The following is a 15,967-nucleotide window of genomic DNA, read 5'->3' as shown; positions in this document are numbered from 1 at the left end:
CAAAATCACCATCCTGTCGGGGCAGCCTCTGGGGTCACCACAGTGCGTCAACAGGACAAGAGGAAAAGGAGTTGGGAGCATCAGCACAAGAGCAGTGGAGATGGACCCCATTGTCTTCGCTGGACATGGAAGGGCATGAAAGCAGGAAAAAACAAAGGGACAAAAAGACTAGACATCTCATTGGATCAAAGAACAGGTACCATGGGAGCAAGAGTACCAAGGAGACAACACAGAGAAAGGTCCTAGTAAGCAGACGTATGGGACCCCAGAATAACCCCAGGCAGAGTGCTGGGCACAACACCCTCCACCCCACGCTGTCCACCCCACCCCCAGCCCAGGAGCGTTGTTTCAGGATTAACTGTAGTAGATAAGTTCTAACCTAACTGAAGCTGGACGGACACAAGGTAAGAACACAGAGGGGCCTAATATTTCCCATATCACCTGGAGCCATGAGCACGTTGGCAGGTTGAAGGGGAAACACTTTCAAGTTTGTGCCAATGGTCCTGAAAGCTCTGTAGAGAGAAAAGACACTCTGCGGAGGAGAGACGGGGAACACTGGACAGAAAGCATTCCTTAAACTGCTCCTCTTTAAGAACTCACCTCTGCATTCATCTTGGTCTCCTCCTGCAGTGGCTGTGAAGACAAAAGCAGAGGTTCAGGACCTGGTGGCACCCACCCCAAACTCCACACAGACACTCCTCTTTGCCACCCCCTTCCTCCCCAATTACTTCCTGTCCAGTTGGCCCCACTGGCCCCGTCTTCCCCAAATGCCTTTATCACCTTGAGCCCGGCAGGTAAGGGGACCCAGGCCAGTGTCTGATTATGAGGCTGGCTGTAGCTGCTCCCCTGTATGTCTCACTAGTAATGTTTTCTCTAAAGAAGCGCATTTCCAACCCCCAAGGTCCATCTCCTACACCAGAAGAGTAGCTGTATAGGTGATACCTCTGTGTACTTGAAAGAATGAAGCATTTCCCAAAGCTGATGCTTGGAGAGGATAGTTTCAGATCTGCCTTTTATGGGGACAGGCAAGGCAGTAAGAAATATGTATTCATTTCTTTTCCTCCTAGCTGAATTTCCAGAGGACTTAAATTTATTCTGTTACAATAACAGTTCAACAGGCTACTCTGAACCCTTTGCACCACAGAGGAAGGAGTCAGCAAATAAGCCAGCATGAGTCAGAAGAAATGAGGAAGGACAAAGGGAAGATCAGAGGAAACAGAAGAGAGAAGAAGGAAAGAAAGAAGGAACTAGTACAGAATCGGTGTTCTAACTTCAATACTTCTAGGACTGCTTGCTGAAAATGTATATTCCTGGGTGCCTCCCTCCCAGAAATCCTGATTCAGAAAGTCTATAGGAGGGGAAGTAAGAATCTATACTTTCAATAGGCATTCAAGAGATGGTATGCAGATGGCCAGACAGCCGCACATGAGGAAACATGAAAACTGGGAGAGGAACGAGAGACCCAAAAGAATTAACTTTCTCACTCATTTATCAGAGCTCTGAGAACTGCCACTTTATTTCAACTAAGACCTGCGCAGGCCATGACAAGGTCAGTAGATAACTAGAGGGGACAAAAAGGACTAAAGGTGCCTCTCCGATCCTTCCAGCTGGGTGGGATGTCCAAGAAGCCAAAGCAAACGAATTTGAGGAGAGGAACGAGGGCCCCCCCACAGCCCCTGGTGAGGCTGTGACTGCAGCCCTGCATCTCATCTTCGCTCTTTCAAAATATCAGAAGGATTAAACGCAGTGATGTAACCATGAACAGTAACACTGAAATAGAACTCTCAACAGTCCTCTGAACACTTGGGATGATCATCTAGACTGGTGTTGGAAATAGCTCATTTTTCAGTAGTTCCCCTCCCTCTCTCTTCCCACTCCTTCCTGCTTTGAGATTGTGTCTCCTGATCCAACCTGGCCAGCACACATCAGGGAGTCAGTATGGGTGTGATGTCTTCTTATGCATAAAATATCTCAGAAGGGTCACTAGGACGGTTAGCAGTGGTTGTGATAATGGTCAGCTACTTTATATACATTACTGCTAATCCTTGAAACCTTGGCAAAAAATTTAATATTAATTCCATTTTACAGACGAGGTACCTGAAGGTCAGGGAGGGCAAAAGCACTTTCCCCTGCAGGCAATGAGTTCTAGCATTGCTCTGTGATTTCCAGTGGAACTGCTGATTCTAGAGCCAAACTCCAGAGTGCTCCAGAGACCTTTCCAGATTCTACAGTCACTCAGTTTTTACAATAAATAGGAGATCTTGTGTTCGATCCTGCTTCAGTCATGGACTAGCCAGGTGACCATGGCCAAACAGGTTTATCTGCAGGCTGAATGGATGGAATTTATCTCTAAGGTCTATTCCAGCTCTAAAATGCTCTCAGATTCCCAGAAGAGGAATAATGTTCAACTTCAGTCATAATCGCAGAATGCAAATAATGGTTTCATCATAATGCTCTATCAGACTGACAGAGATCAAAATGTTCACTATAGTGTGCTGGTCAAAGTGTGGGGAATAATGCACTGACATTATTAGGGAACTACAGATGGGTATCATCTCTATGGAGGTCAGTTTACCAACACCTGTTAAACTTCCTAATGCACGCAACCTAGCAATTCCACGGCTTCCTGTTTCTGTCTCCAGCCCAGGAGAAATCATTAAACTGCTCTGATCCTTCTAGCCTTATAGAAGCATTACTATTACTTGCCTTCCCTTCCTAATGATGACTTCTAGGAGAACTTCCTACAAAATGTTTGTTTATAAAACATTACTTACAAACTTTGCTGCTTCCCCACGGAATCTGGGGAAAGCAAAACAAAACAAATAAAAATGATTTGGAGAGATGCATGTGTGTGTATGTGAAAGAATCCCACCTAGAAATCCTACCACACTAGACATCAGTGGTCTACCAGCAGGATGAATCGCATAATCATTTATAAAGCACATTTAACTGGGGTATGTGAGTATATTTAACCAGATTCTTTCCATGCTCTTTCCCCACTAGCTTTCAACTTCCCTTATAATATGTCACTGTGAGAAGAGGCAGCAACCACAGGCCCAGTGAGATCTGGCTTCCCCTTTCTACACCCTCCTTGCCCATCACACGACTCTCTCTCCTTTCTTTTCCACTGTCCCGCAAAAACCAGGTAAAGTTTGAACAGAACCCAGGGAGAAATTTATTCTACATTTTCATATACTCCTCAAGGTCTAAGACCTAATCCTATAAGAAAAAGATTAAAGTTTGTGTATTTCAAAGATTTAATATTTAAAGGTCAAACACTAAAATGCTTCAAGTTTCTTTTAGTATTATGTTTAGAAATACAGGCATTTTTACTTCTTTTGGATTTTTAATTTTCTTTTATTTACAATTCTTACTTTTAGTCAATCTATTGGTATATGGCATGAGATAAGACTCCGTACTTTTCTCCAAAGAGCTGAGTTAGTCCCAAATCATTTATTGAGCATTTTATCCTTTCCCCTAATGATTCATATGTAAGTTCTTATGAATATGGTTATTCTTTTCTTCATTTCCTCTGCTGTGTCATCAACCTCTATTCCCATGCCTATAATATATTGTTTACATGATTGTGGTTTTACAACGTTTTGATATCTGGTAGCTCAAGTTCTCTCATTAACTTGTTCAGTATTCTTATCTAGTCTTGCTTGCTCAGACCTCCAAGTTAATTTTAGAGCATCTCTGTCAAGTTACAAAAGAATTCCACTAGGACTGTGCCTATGATTGCATCAAATTTACACATTCAGTTAGGGTGCAGTAATAGGTGTTGCCATCCAGTAATATATGGTTTGCCTCTCCAGGAGCAACCATTTAGAAAATAAAAAAAAAAGAAGAAGAATCTCAAGTTAGCCCCTGAATTACTACATAAAGATGAACAGCTCAGGCTGCAGTGGTTCACTCAAAGTTAGAGAAAAACACTGTTGCATAAATAACTTGCTTAAAGCAATTTAAAGTAGCTTTCTCCTTCCCCCATAATCTACTAAACAGAATTGCAGTTTGAGTTTTGACCCCATGCACACAAGTACACACAGACAACCTGTTTTCTGCCAGGTAAGAGCCTGCCTGTAACTACACAGACCAGAATTGGAGACTTGGCTTCGGCACCCACTACCTGTCCATCTGCGGCTGGGCACAAGGCCTTTCAGTGCCTTTGTTTCTGCTCCTTGACAAGAAAGAGGGGGCAGATGAACTTAGACAAACTTAAATGACCTCTCTGCTCCCTCTTTCAGTGCTGACATGCTATAATTCTAACCCACTTTACTTCTATTTTTTTTGTTCTCCTTTGGTTTAGCTTCCCTGGTGTTTGGCTTGGTTAATGAGGTCATTAGTGTCTCTTCTGGTTCTCTCAGGGGGCACAGACACAAGTAAACTAGGACAGGCTCAGGTTACCACATCTGGTAAAGCTGCTGCCATCGAGGCCACAGGCACAAAGTGCTGAGCAGGTAGAGCTTTCCCTGGCACTGTCCCTGAACAAAAGCCCATCTTGTCCCCAGCCCACCTTCCTAGCCCCTCCCACCTGCTCTACATCCCTCCTGTTCCTCATTGCCACTTTGAATGTTTCTACCTTTTATTGAAAGAAAATGTGATACATAGGAGAGAAGTGAGAGTAACAGGAGTTAAAGTACTATGACTAAGAAATAAACATCTATTACATTTAAACTTGAAAGCACATATCCAAGTTTTTAAGAAGCAGTATATTAACTCAAATAATTTCCAACAAAGAGCAACTCAATTTCAAAATTTGGTTGCCATCAGGACATTCTGGGGCCCATACATGCTGTTAGGCATTGATCCCCCAGAAAGTCCAGGTCATCACCTTGGTCCCCTGTTGCCAAAAGACTAGTTCTTCTGGCCAAATGCAATAGGAAACCATGAACTGCTGGAAGAGCTGAGCACAGTGTTACTGACAAGGGCAGGGGCAAAGGAGCAGATGTGGGGGTAAAATCTGCAGGGGTAACTTTCCTTTCTAACACTTTTAAAACTTTTAAAGATCTCTAGAGAGAACATCTTCTCTTTCCATAGTAGATAATTCAAGATTTTTACAAGCAAGAATTCACAAACTGCTGTTCATGATTTTAATGCTAACTCCATATCATTTTTGTCTCAGCACAGAACATAGCTCATTCTTCACTGTTGTGGCCCTGTTGTTTTCCCATGCCATTTTTTTTCCAGCTTTGAGATGTAATTGACATACAACACTGTGTACGTTTAAGATCTATCACATATTTCCAGAGGAATTTTTAAGAAGCTGCAAATTCTCAGATTTCAGATGAGAAACTTTAAGGCCCTTTTGAACTCTCAAGTATCATAATGTGGTTTCTGTGTTGACTTTCAAAAACAAAACAATTAAGTGACAAGAAAAATCATTCTGTACAAGTGCAAGGTATATATGAAATATCCAACTATTTATTCAGGCACAAGCAAATATAGTTTTAGTATACCAAACAGCATAACTGAGTGGGAATATACAGGATTAAAAGCATTTAATAAAATCCTTCAGTAAAGTTGACCAAGATGGTAATACAGGGAGCTCCTGAGATCCCTCCTCCCACAGGCACACGGCACATGGAATGTACCCCTACGCATGCAGCAATTCCCTCTGAAAGAGATCCAGAAACTAGCTGAGCCAACTCCTACATATCTGAGGAAAGAGCAAACACCCACATCCAAACAAGCAGGAGAGGCTAAGACACTCCCGCTATAATCCAAACCCTTGTACAACCCCATTCAGTCAGGAGACCATCTGTAACCCCTGCCTGCTCTCTAAGGACTGAAGGGTCTGAACCTCAAAGCTAGCACCCCAACTTTTAGGCCTCAAACCAGAGGTACAGGCCCCCAAAACACCTAGCTCTAAAAGCCAAGGGGGCTTGTGTTTATAAAACCCAAAAGAGTATAGCAAAGAAACAGCTCCTGAAGAATACACGAGCACGCGCCATACCTCTCCCAAGAGGACACAGTGCAGAGGGAACAGGCAGAAAGGCCCATCTTCCAGTCTCTCCCTGATAAGAGGTCTGTCTGCATACTTTACAGGCACCCTGCTGCTCAAGGGGCAAGCATCTAACCTAAGCACCTATCTAGGGGCTACCTAGAGTCCTCCCCAGAGAATGGGGAAGCTGGTATACACCTCCGCAACCTCTACCCTCCAGCCCACTCCAACAATAATAGCAAGTTGCCAGCATCTCCCTGGAAGGATTTTGGATACATATCTGGTATCCCAGCTCCTGTGGCTGTCACCTGAGGGTCAGGCCCCCAGATCAATGTGGCTTGCATTCACAAGTCCCAAAGGACTATAGCAACTAAGGAAGCAGTTCTTAATAGGCACAGGAGATCCCCTACCCCTTCCCTACCCCCACAGCTATACACCTGAGGGAACAGGAAAAAATGCCCCAACTGCCAGTTTCTCCCTGGAAGAGGCTTAATGACACTTTTCCCCAGGTGTTGCCTGAGTGTCCAGCTTAAGAAGCCTGCATTTAGGTGCTGACTGCAGTCTCCTCTTTGGGACACTAAGGGTCTTGGCACACCCTCAACCACTGGGAGCCACTATGAACAAACAGATAGCTCCAACAATTGCAAAGGTTTGAGAAACAAACAAGAGCTCAGACCAGCCTGACTGATGAAGTTCATCTTCTGGAAGATGTATTTGTTTTATCAAATGTGCAGAAACGAACACAAAGGGTCAAGAAAAGTGAAGCAACAGAATTCAAAATAATAAACATAAACATGCTTTCCAAGGATAGGACAGCAAGGCATGAACAAAGTGTTTCTACAAAGAGATAGGTAATATAAAAAAGTACCAGAGATTACAGAGATGAAGAATACAATAACTGAACCAAAAAACTCAATACATGGTTTCAATAGCAGCCTACATCAATATAAAATAAAATCAGTGTATTCACACAAGGCAGTGGAAATAATAAAATCAGAGAGACAAAAAGGAAAAAAAAAGGAATGAAAGAGGAAATCAATAAATGGAAAGCTATACCATGCTCATGGATAGCAAGAATTAATATTGGTAAAATATACACACTGCCTAAAGTAATCTATTGAGTCAATGCAATCCCCATCAAAATACCAATGGCATTTTTTTTTGCAGGATTTGAAATATAATCCTAAAATTTGAATCACACCACAGAAGTCCCTGAATATCCAAAGCAATCTTGAGAAAGAAGAACAAAATTGGAGTTATCACAATCCCTACTTTCAGGCTATACTACAAAGCTACAGTAATCAAAATTGATACATAGATCAATGGAATAGAAGAGAGAGCCCAGAAATAAACCACCTATGCAGTCAATTAATCTATAACAAAGGAAGTAAGGACAAACAATGGAGAAAAGACAGTCTTCAATAAATGGTGCTGGACAGCTACATGCAAAAGAATGAAACTGGACTCCTATCGTACATCAGACAAAAAAAATCAACTCAAATGGATCAACGACTTGAACATAAGATCTCAAACTGCAATACTCCTAGAAGAATACAGAAGAGGTAAGTTCCTTCATATTGGTCTTGGAACTGATTTGTTGGATTTGACATCAAAAGAAAGGCAGCAAAAGCAAAAATAAACAAGTGGGACTACATAAACTAAAAAGCTTCTGCACAAATAATCAACAAAACTGAAAGGCGACCTACTGAATGGGGAGAAAATATTTGCAAATGATATATCTGAAAAGGGGCTAATATCCGAAACATATGAAGAACTCATACATCTCAACACCAAAAAATACATAGTTTGATTCTTAAATGGAAAGAGGAACTGAAGGGAGATTTATCCAAAGAAGAAATACAGATGACCAACAGGTACACAAAAAGATGCTCAACATCACTAATCATGAGGGACATGCAAATCAAAATTACAAAGAGATGTTACCTCACACCTGTCAGAGTGGCTACCATCAACAAGACAAGAAATAACAAATATTGGTGAGGATGTGGAGGAAAGGAAACCCTCCTTCACTGTTGGTGGGAATGTAAATTGGTGCAGCCATCCTGGAAAGCAATATAAAGGTTTCTCACAAAACTAGAGTAGAAATACCATACAACCCAGGAATTCTACTCTGGGAATTTACCTGAAGAAAACAAAATTAGTAATTGGAAAAGATGTATGTGCTCCTATGTTTATTGCAGCATCATTTGCAATAGCCAAAATATGGAACCAACCTATATACAAGATGCAATATTACTTAGCCATAAAAAAGAATGATTTCTTGCCATTTGCAACAACAGGGATGGACCTGGAGAGTATTATTCTAAGTGAAATAAATCAGAGAAAGACAAATACAATGGGATTTCACTTACATGTGGAATTTTAAAAACAAATCAAATGAAAAAATAAACAAAAGCCCAGAAACAGACTCACAGATACAAAGAACAAATTGGTGGTTGCCAGAGGAAGGGGGATAAGAGAATAGGTGAAACAGGTGAAGGAGATCAAAACTACCCACTTCCAGATAAAAAATAAGTCACAGGGATAACAGATACAGCATGGGGAATACAGTCAATAATATTCCAATAATTTTATATGTTGACAAACTACACTTATATGGTGAGCATTTTTAAATATATGTAAATATTGAATCATTAGGGTATACACCTGAAACTATTATTATATTATGCCAATTATACTTAATACTTTTGAAAAAGTAAATGTGACACATATTCACATATATAATAGAATATTATTCAGCCTTAAAAAAGAAGGAAATCCTATCATTTGGGATAAAATGGATGAACCTGGATGGCATTATGCTAAGTGAAATAAACAGGAAAAGATAAGCACTATATGGTATCACTTATATGTGGAACCTTAAAAAAAAGTTAAACATACACAGAGTGAAAGTAGAAAACTGGTTGCCAGGAGCTGGGAGTTAAGGGAAACAAGAGATTGTAAAAGGGTACAAACTTCCAGCTGTAAGATGAATAAGGCCTGAGGATCTAATGTATAACATGGTGACTGCGGTTGATAACACTGTATTGTATAATTGAAATTTGCTAAGAAAGTAGAACTTACATGTTCTCACCAGAAAAAGCATACAAAACAAAACAAAAAAGGTAATGTGAGGTGATGGATGTGTTAATTTACTAGATGGGAAAATCCCTTCAAAATTTATCTGTACATCAAGTCATAACATTAGACACTTTATATATATTAGAATTTTTGTTGTCAATTATACCTCCATAGAGCTGGGAAAAAAAACAACAAAATCCTGTGGTAGCTAAAACAGTACAACTTGACAATCCTGCATGAAACAGAGCCAGAGGTAAAAAAAATAGCAATGGCAGATGTGTATGTGTCCTTTATTTTTCAAAAAATATATTTTGCCTATCTCCTTTACTCCCACAGTATCTCTTCAGAAGTACAGCCCCAAAACCCTCACTCAGCATTGGCAGAAGACATTAAATCCCTTGCTGAAGGTGGCCCTCCATCCACCATCTCCCAGCCCTTAGGAGGCTGTCTGAGCTCCCCACGCTGTATTACCTGGGCCCCTTTGCCCTTCAGCCTCTGCTTGGCCAGTGGAGTTCAGTGGGCAGAGAAAGAGAAAGAGAGAGACTGGTGTACTTATCCGCCACTCACCCTGTCCTGCTGGGCTGCCCTGGAGGGTGGCCCTCCTTAGAGTGCTCCAATTCCTTCCTGCCCACCCCAAAGCTCTGCTACACAGTTCCTTCCCTGCCCCTTCGGACCAGGGTGGGGTTGCTGTCCCATGAAGCTCTCCCCTGGGTGCCTCACCATCACTCATTGGTTCCCTGAAATACTACCCTCCCCTCTATAAAGAGTCCTCTCAAAAATTCCTCTCATTTTTGTGCTTTTTCCTCTTAGAATCCTAATGCCTCTCTTTCCATCTGTCTCTCTCCCACATGCAAACAGAAACATGACCTCTTTAGAGCATGTCAGCAGTTAATGATTTCTGCTGACCCAGCGGCTATCAACCAACATTTTTGATTGTCATGATGGGGGGAAGGGGAAGTGGGAGAGGAATGCCGCTAAATATCCTCTAAGGCACAGGACAGTCCCCCCATAGCAAAGCTATCCAGCCCCAAATATCAATAGTGCCAAGGTTAAGAAACTCTGGATTACTCATCAAGCAGAATAAACCACATCTGTGACTTATTCCTCTGTCCTCTTTGAAATGCTCTCTCAGATACCCATGATCACTGCCTCAAAGCCAAGCCACTGGCTGAAGTATGGGGAAGGATTACAGAGAGGGTGACCCTCTCAGATGGGGCCAGGTGCTAACCTCAAAGGTCCAAGGATAAAAGTAAACGCAACCCTTGTGCCCAGACTGCACTCAGCTTCCATGGAGGGAGTTGGAGACTTTGGGGCCTACCAAGGAAAATAAAAAAGCTATATTGGAGAAGTCTGGAAATGTGTACATCAAAATATTAACTGTCTGAATGGTGGAAATTTTAGTGACTTTCTTTTTGCTTATCTCTGTATTTTAAATTCTGCTATAATGGTTAACATTTGTATAGTTATTCAAAATCTAGGAAAAGTTATGTATTACATCATATTCACTAACTCCAACCATCCCAACCCAGTTCCTCAGTTGAGTAGACTTTCACATGGCAATATACCAGGGTGTTCCAATAATGAAGCCTGTGGAATACTGTCTTTATAGCTGATTTTCAGGAAAGGCTCTGCTTCCCTCACGGCCATTAATATTTGAGGAATGAATGCATGAAGTCTCTAGTATGCTTTATTTCAAATGACAAGAATATGTAACTGATCAAGTTTATCTTCCTCAGGACAAATGTGAAACTCAACTACAGGAACAATGCAGACCTGCACTGTCCTTTAAGGTAGTCACTAGACACGTGTAACTAAACATTAATTTAATGTAGAACATTTCCACTATCTCAGAAATTTCTATTGGACAGCACTTTCCTTTTTTGTCCCGCAGACATATTTTCTGTTCTTACATTGTCTCTGCTCCCAATATCTGGCTGCATTTATTTTGTATTTGTTACTAGTCTGTGTGATTTTGTTGTAAACTGCCTTAATTCCTTTACAATTCTGGGTATAATATATACAACCCTGTTGCTGCTGGGAGCTGAGCTTGTTTTTTTAGAGTGCACTTAATTCATGCAATCTTCACAATAATGGCTAGGAAACGCGTATTATTCCTGTTTCCAAAGAGTTGAGTGCGGCCAGAAGCGACGCGGCCGGCCGCAGCCCCGCGCGCCCTGCCATCCCAGGCCGGGCCCCCAGCGCGCCTTGGAGCTGCCGGGACGGGAGCACTAGCTCATCCCCGGCTGCCGAGACTACGCCGGACACGCGCGCAGCACCAGCCGGCGTAGGTCTACAGAAACACCAAACCATAAACAGTTCTGAAATGAAATACGGTTTAATTTTCTAAGCAGTCTGTCTTTGCATACGTGAGAAAGCCGCTCCCCGCGACGGCCCGCCGCGAATCCGCGGCCGAGCCTCGCGACCGGCAGCCCTGCCAACCCGGAGGGCCGAGGTGGCCGGCGCCGGGACTCGAGCCGCTGCCGCACCGACCGGGCGCGCTGGCCTTGGTTTTCAAGTACCTGCCCGGGGACTTTACAAAAGCCGCCGCGGCCCCCAACCCCAGCGCGCGCCTTACCTGCCGAGGGGCACAAAGCTCGAGCTCTCCGCGCAGCCTCTGTGCCCCGCCGCCGCCGCCGCCCTGCCTCCCGGGGCGCGGATTGGCCGTGGGGCGGCAGGACGCGAGGGCGCGCGGGGCGGGGAGAGGGCCGCGGACGGAGCGGGGCGGCTGTGAGGAGCAGGGGCTGGGGTCCCCGCCTCCGGTCTCCTCCTGGGAAGGCCCGCCCCGCTCTGCCCGCAGGGCTGGCTGAGAACGCGCCTGGGCCCTTGGCCCCAGCCCTGGCCCTTCCGGATTCCCTGCGCCCTGCTCCGCGGCGCAAGTGGGCAGAGGGCACTCTCCAGCAGGAGCAGAGGAGTCCTTAGGCCCGGCTGTGGGACCTGTAGAGGCGCCCCCGGCCTCTCACTGCGTGCTCGGCCGGGGGGCTGGGGGCGTCCCAACCCTGTCCCCCGCCGCGCTCCCACTGCGCAGAACCCGCTGGGTGCTCTTGGGTCCTGACTGAATGGGCTGGCAAAGTTCATTTTGGTGGGGGAGGGGGAATGGTGTGTGTGTGTGTGTGTGTGTGTAGTTCATTTTGGTGGGGGAGGGGGAATGGTGTGTGTGTGTGTGTGTGTGTGTGTGTGTGTGTGTAGTTCATTTTGGTGGGGGAGGGGGAATTGTGTGTGTGTGTGTGTGCGCGCGCGCGTGTCCTGACTGAATGGGCTGGCAAAGTTGATTTTGGTGGGGGAGGGGGAATGGTGTGTGTGTGTGTGTGTGTGTGTGTGTGTGTGTGTGTGTGTGTGTCCTGACTGAATGGGCTGGCAAAGTTGATTTTGGTGGGGAAGGGGGAATGGTGTGTGTGTGTGTGTGTGAAAATACACAAAGGTCCTGACTGAATGGGCTGGCAAAGTTGATTTTGGTGGGGGAGGGGGAATGGTGTGTGTGTGTGTGTGTGTGTGTGTGAAAATACACAAAGCAAAATTTACCATTTTTAACTGTAAGCTCAGTATCACATCAGTTGTGCAATGATCACCACCACGCATCGCCATTAACTCTTAAGTCTTCTGAAACTGAAACTCTATACTCAGTAAACAGGAACTCCCCAATATTCCCAGCACCTGGCAACCACCATTTTACTTTGTCTTTGTGATTTGACTAATCTAATTACCTCACATAAATGGATTTGTATAGTATATGTCTTTTTGTGACTGGCTTATTTAGTGTAATATTCTGGAGGTTCATCCATGTTTTAACATATTGCACAATTTCCTTACTTTTTAGGGCTGAACAATATTCTATTATATATATATATATATATATATATATATATATATATATATATATATACACATATCACATTTTATTTATCCACCCGTTGATGAACACTTGAGTTGCTTCCATGGTTTACCTATTGTGAACAATGCTGTTATGAACATGGGTGTACAAATACTTCTTTAAGACCCTGCTTTCAATTCTTTTAGGTATATACCCAGAAACGGAATTGCTAGATTTTATGGTAAATATACTTTATTACGAACCACCATAGTATTTTCCATAATGACTACTATTTTACATTTCCAATAGTCATGGGGGTTCCGGTTTCTCCATGTCCTTGCAAACATTCAGTAGCCATTCTAAGGGATTGAGGTAGTGTTTCATTGTGGTTTTGATTTGCATTTCCCTATTAGTGATGTTGAACGTCTTTAAATGTACTTTGTGGCCATTCATATCTCTTCTTAGAGAAATAGCTATTCAAGTCCTCTGCCCATTTTTGAATCACACTTTTTTTGTATTGTGAGTTTTTGGAGTTCTTTGTACATTCTGTATATTAATCCTTTATCAGATATATGATATGCAAATATTTTCTCTCATTTTGTGAGTTGCCTTTTTACTCTGTTGATAGTGTCTTTTGATGCACAAAATTTTTAAATTTTTATGAAATCTGATTTGTCTATTTTTCCTTGTTACCTGTGCCTTTGGTGTCATATCCAATAAATCATTGTCCATTGTTATGAAACTTTTCTCCTTTGTTTTATCTTCTAGTTTATTGTTTTAGGTCTTACATGTAGGTTTTTGCTTCATTTTGAGGTTTTTTTTTTTCTCTTGCATACGGTGTTAGTTAAGGGTCCAATTTCATTCTTTTGCAGGTGGATATCCAATTTCCCAGCACCAGTTGTTGAACAGGCCGTCCTTTTGCCATCAAATAGACTCCTTGTCAAAAATCACTTGACCATATATTCAAGGGTTTATTTCTGGGCTCTCTGTTCTATTTCATTTGTGAAAATGTCTGTGTGTGATTTCAAGTCCAATTGCATGCCCAAGTAAGTTAGTTGAAATGGGAAAGGGCTCGAGAGACCTAAGAAAATCCTTGAAGACAGAGTACAAGACATGAGGGCTTACTGAGACTATGTACAGGGAGTTCAGGAGTGGCCAGCTGGGCAAGGTTGCACACTACTGTCATGGACAGGGAGGGAACTGCTTAGATGGGGTGAGGAGAACAAGACTATGTCTATGCCAGGGGTGAGGGGATAGACAATGTGTTTTGCAAAAAAGAATCATTCTGTGTGACCAGCTCCCCAAGGGACAAAACTTTGGTCAGAAAGATGGGCTTCCCAGTAAGAAGTTTCCACAGATAAGGCAGACCTGAATTTGGCCAGCCCCAGGCCATCAACACCTAGCATACCACCCAAAGGAGGGGACCATGTCGTTTTGTTTTCATTCATCTCTAAGTATTTTCTAATTCCCCTTGTATTTTCTTCTTTGAGTCAATGGATAGTTAAACATGTATTGTTTAATTTCCGTAATTTTGTGACTATTCCAGTTTTCCTTTTGTTATTGGTTTCTAATTTTATCATATTGTTGTCAGAGAAGATATTCTGTATGATGTCCATTTTTTTAAATCTATTGAGACTCAATTTGTGGCCTAACATACAGTCTTCCTGAAAAATGTCCAATATACACTTTAGAAAGATGTGTATTCTACTGTTGCTGAGTAAAATGTTCTTTGTATATCTATAAGATCTAGTTGGTTTACTGTGTTGTTAAAGTCCTCTATTTCCTTACTTATATTCTGTCTAGTTGTTCTATCCATTATTGTGAGTGAAGTGTTAAAGTCTTCAACTGTTTTTGTAGAACTGTCTCTTTCTCCCTTCAATTCTGTCAGTTTTTATTTCATGTATTTGATGATCTATCATTAGATGTATAAATATTTATGTTATATTTCTTGCTGTATTGAACCTTTTATTAATATAAAATTTCCTTCTTGCCTCAAATTTTTTTATTTAAAGTCTATTTTGTCTGATATTATTACAGTCACCTCTGCTTTCTTTTGGTTACTACTTGCATGAAATATGTTTTTCCATTCTTTCACTTTCAATCTGTTTGTGTGTTTGGATCTCAAGTGGGTCTCTTGTAGACAGCATGTAGTTGTATCATATGTTTTATCCATTCTGCCTATCTCTACCTTTTGATCAGATAGTTTAAACAATTTAAATTTAAAGTAAGCACTAATAGGAGGGACTTACTTTTGTTGTACTATTTGCTTTCTTTTCAGTTGCCTTATAACTTTTCTGCCACTCATTTCCTGAATTGCTGTCTTCCTTTTTCTCTGGTTAATTTTTTATAGTGAAATGTTCAAATTCCTTTCTTATTTCTTTTGTGTATATTCTATAGATATTTTCTTTATGGTTACCATAGGAATTGCATTTAGCATCCTAAAATTATACCACTCTAACTTGAATTTATACTAACTTAACTTCCATAACATGAAAACTATGTTATTGTATATTTCTGTCCCCACCCCTTTTGGTTGTGATGTCACAAAATTACATCTTTATACATTGACATAAAATAGAAACAAATAATTCTTTTAAATGAATCAGTCTTCCAAATTATGTAGAAAATAAGATTTGGAGTTACAAATTGAAGTTACAGTAATATTAGCTATTACACTAATAATCTTTTTTTCTTTAACTGTAGTAGACTCTTAAATCATCCAGAAATCAATTAATTGAATTAAATCATGTTATATTAACACTAACTTTTATAATTTTTCCTGTATTTATCTTATTGATATCTTTATTTCTCCATACATCTTCAAGTTACTCTCTAGTATCCTTTCATTTCACCCTGAAGGACACCCTTGAGCATTTTTGCTGGCCATGTCTAGTGGTCATAAAACTCTCTCTTTTTGTCTAAACAAAAGATAAGCTTTTGTTTACCTGAAAATGTCTTAGTTTCTCCTCACTTTTGAAGGGCAGATTTGCCAGTTACAGTATTTTTGGTTTATTTTTTTTAATACATTGAATATGTTCATCTACTGTCTTCTGGCCCCCAAAGTTTCTGGTGATAAATCTGCTGATAATCTTATTGAGGATCCCTGTATGTGAAGATTCACTCTCTGTTGCTTCTTT

The 15,967-nt window shown here is 41.7% G+C and overlaps 1 protein-coding gene across 2 annotated transcripts in view; it reads right to left on the bottom strand.

Moving 5' to 3' along the window:
* Positions 1–12,000, bottom strand: part of BLVRA (biliverdin reductase A) — a 74,596-nt gene extending 62,596 nt beyond the window's left edge. The window contains exons 1-2 of one of the 2 annotated variants that reach the window (XM_037003139.2): positions 11,598–12,000; positions 601–633 (exon numbers count right to left, since the gene is read on the bottom strand). Coding sequence is in view for 1 of the 2 variants with exons in the window: in XM_017657463.3 (XP_017512952.1) it covers positions 601–612 (12 nt within the window). In the remaining variant the exon portion in view is untranslated. The remainder of the gene's footprint in view (positions 1–600; positions 634–11,597) is intronic. The other variant, XM_017657463.3, reaches the window with a different exon arrangement.
* Between the last annotated feature and the right edge of the window lie 3,967 nt (positions 12,001–15,967).

The sequence above is a fragment of the Manis javanica genome, chromosome 6, assembly GCF_040802235.1.
Source record: "Manis javanica isolate MJ-LG chromosome 6, MJ_LKY, whole genome shotgun sequence".
Lineage (NCBI taxonomy): Eukaryota > Metazoa > Chordata > Mammalia > Pholidota > Manidae > Manis > Manis javanica.
This window is presented reverse-complemented; position numbering and strand designations above follow the sequence as displayed.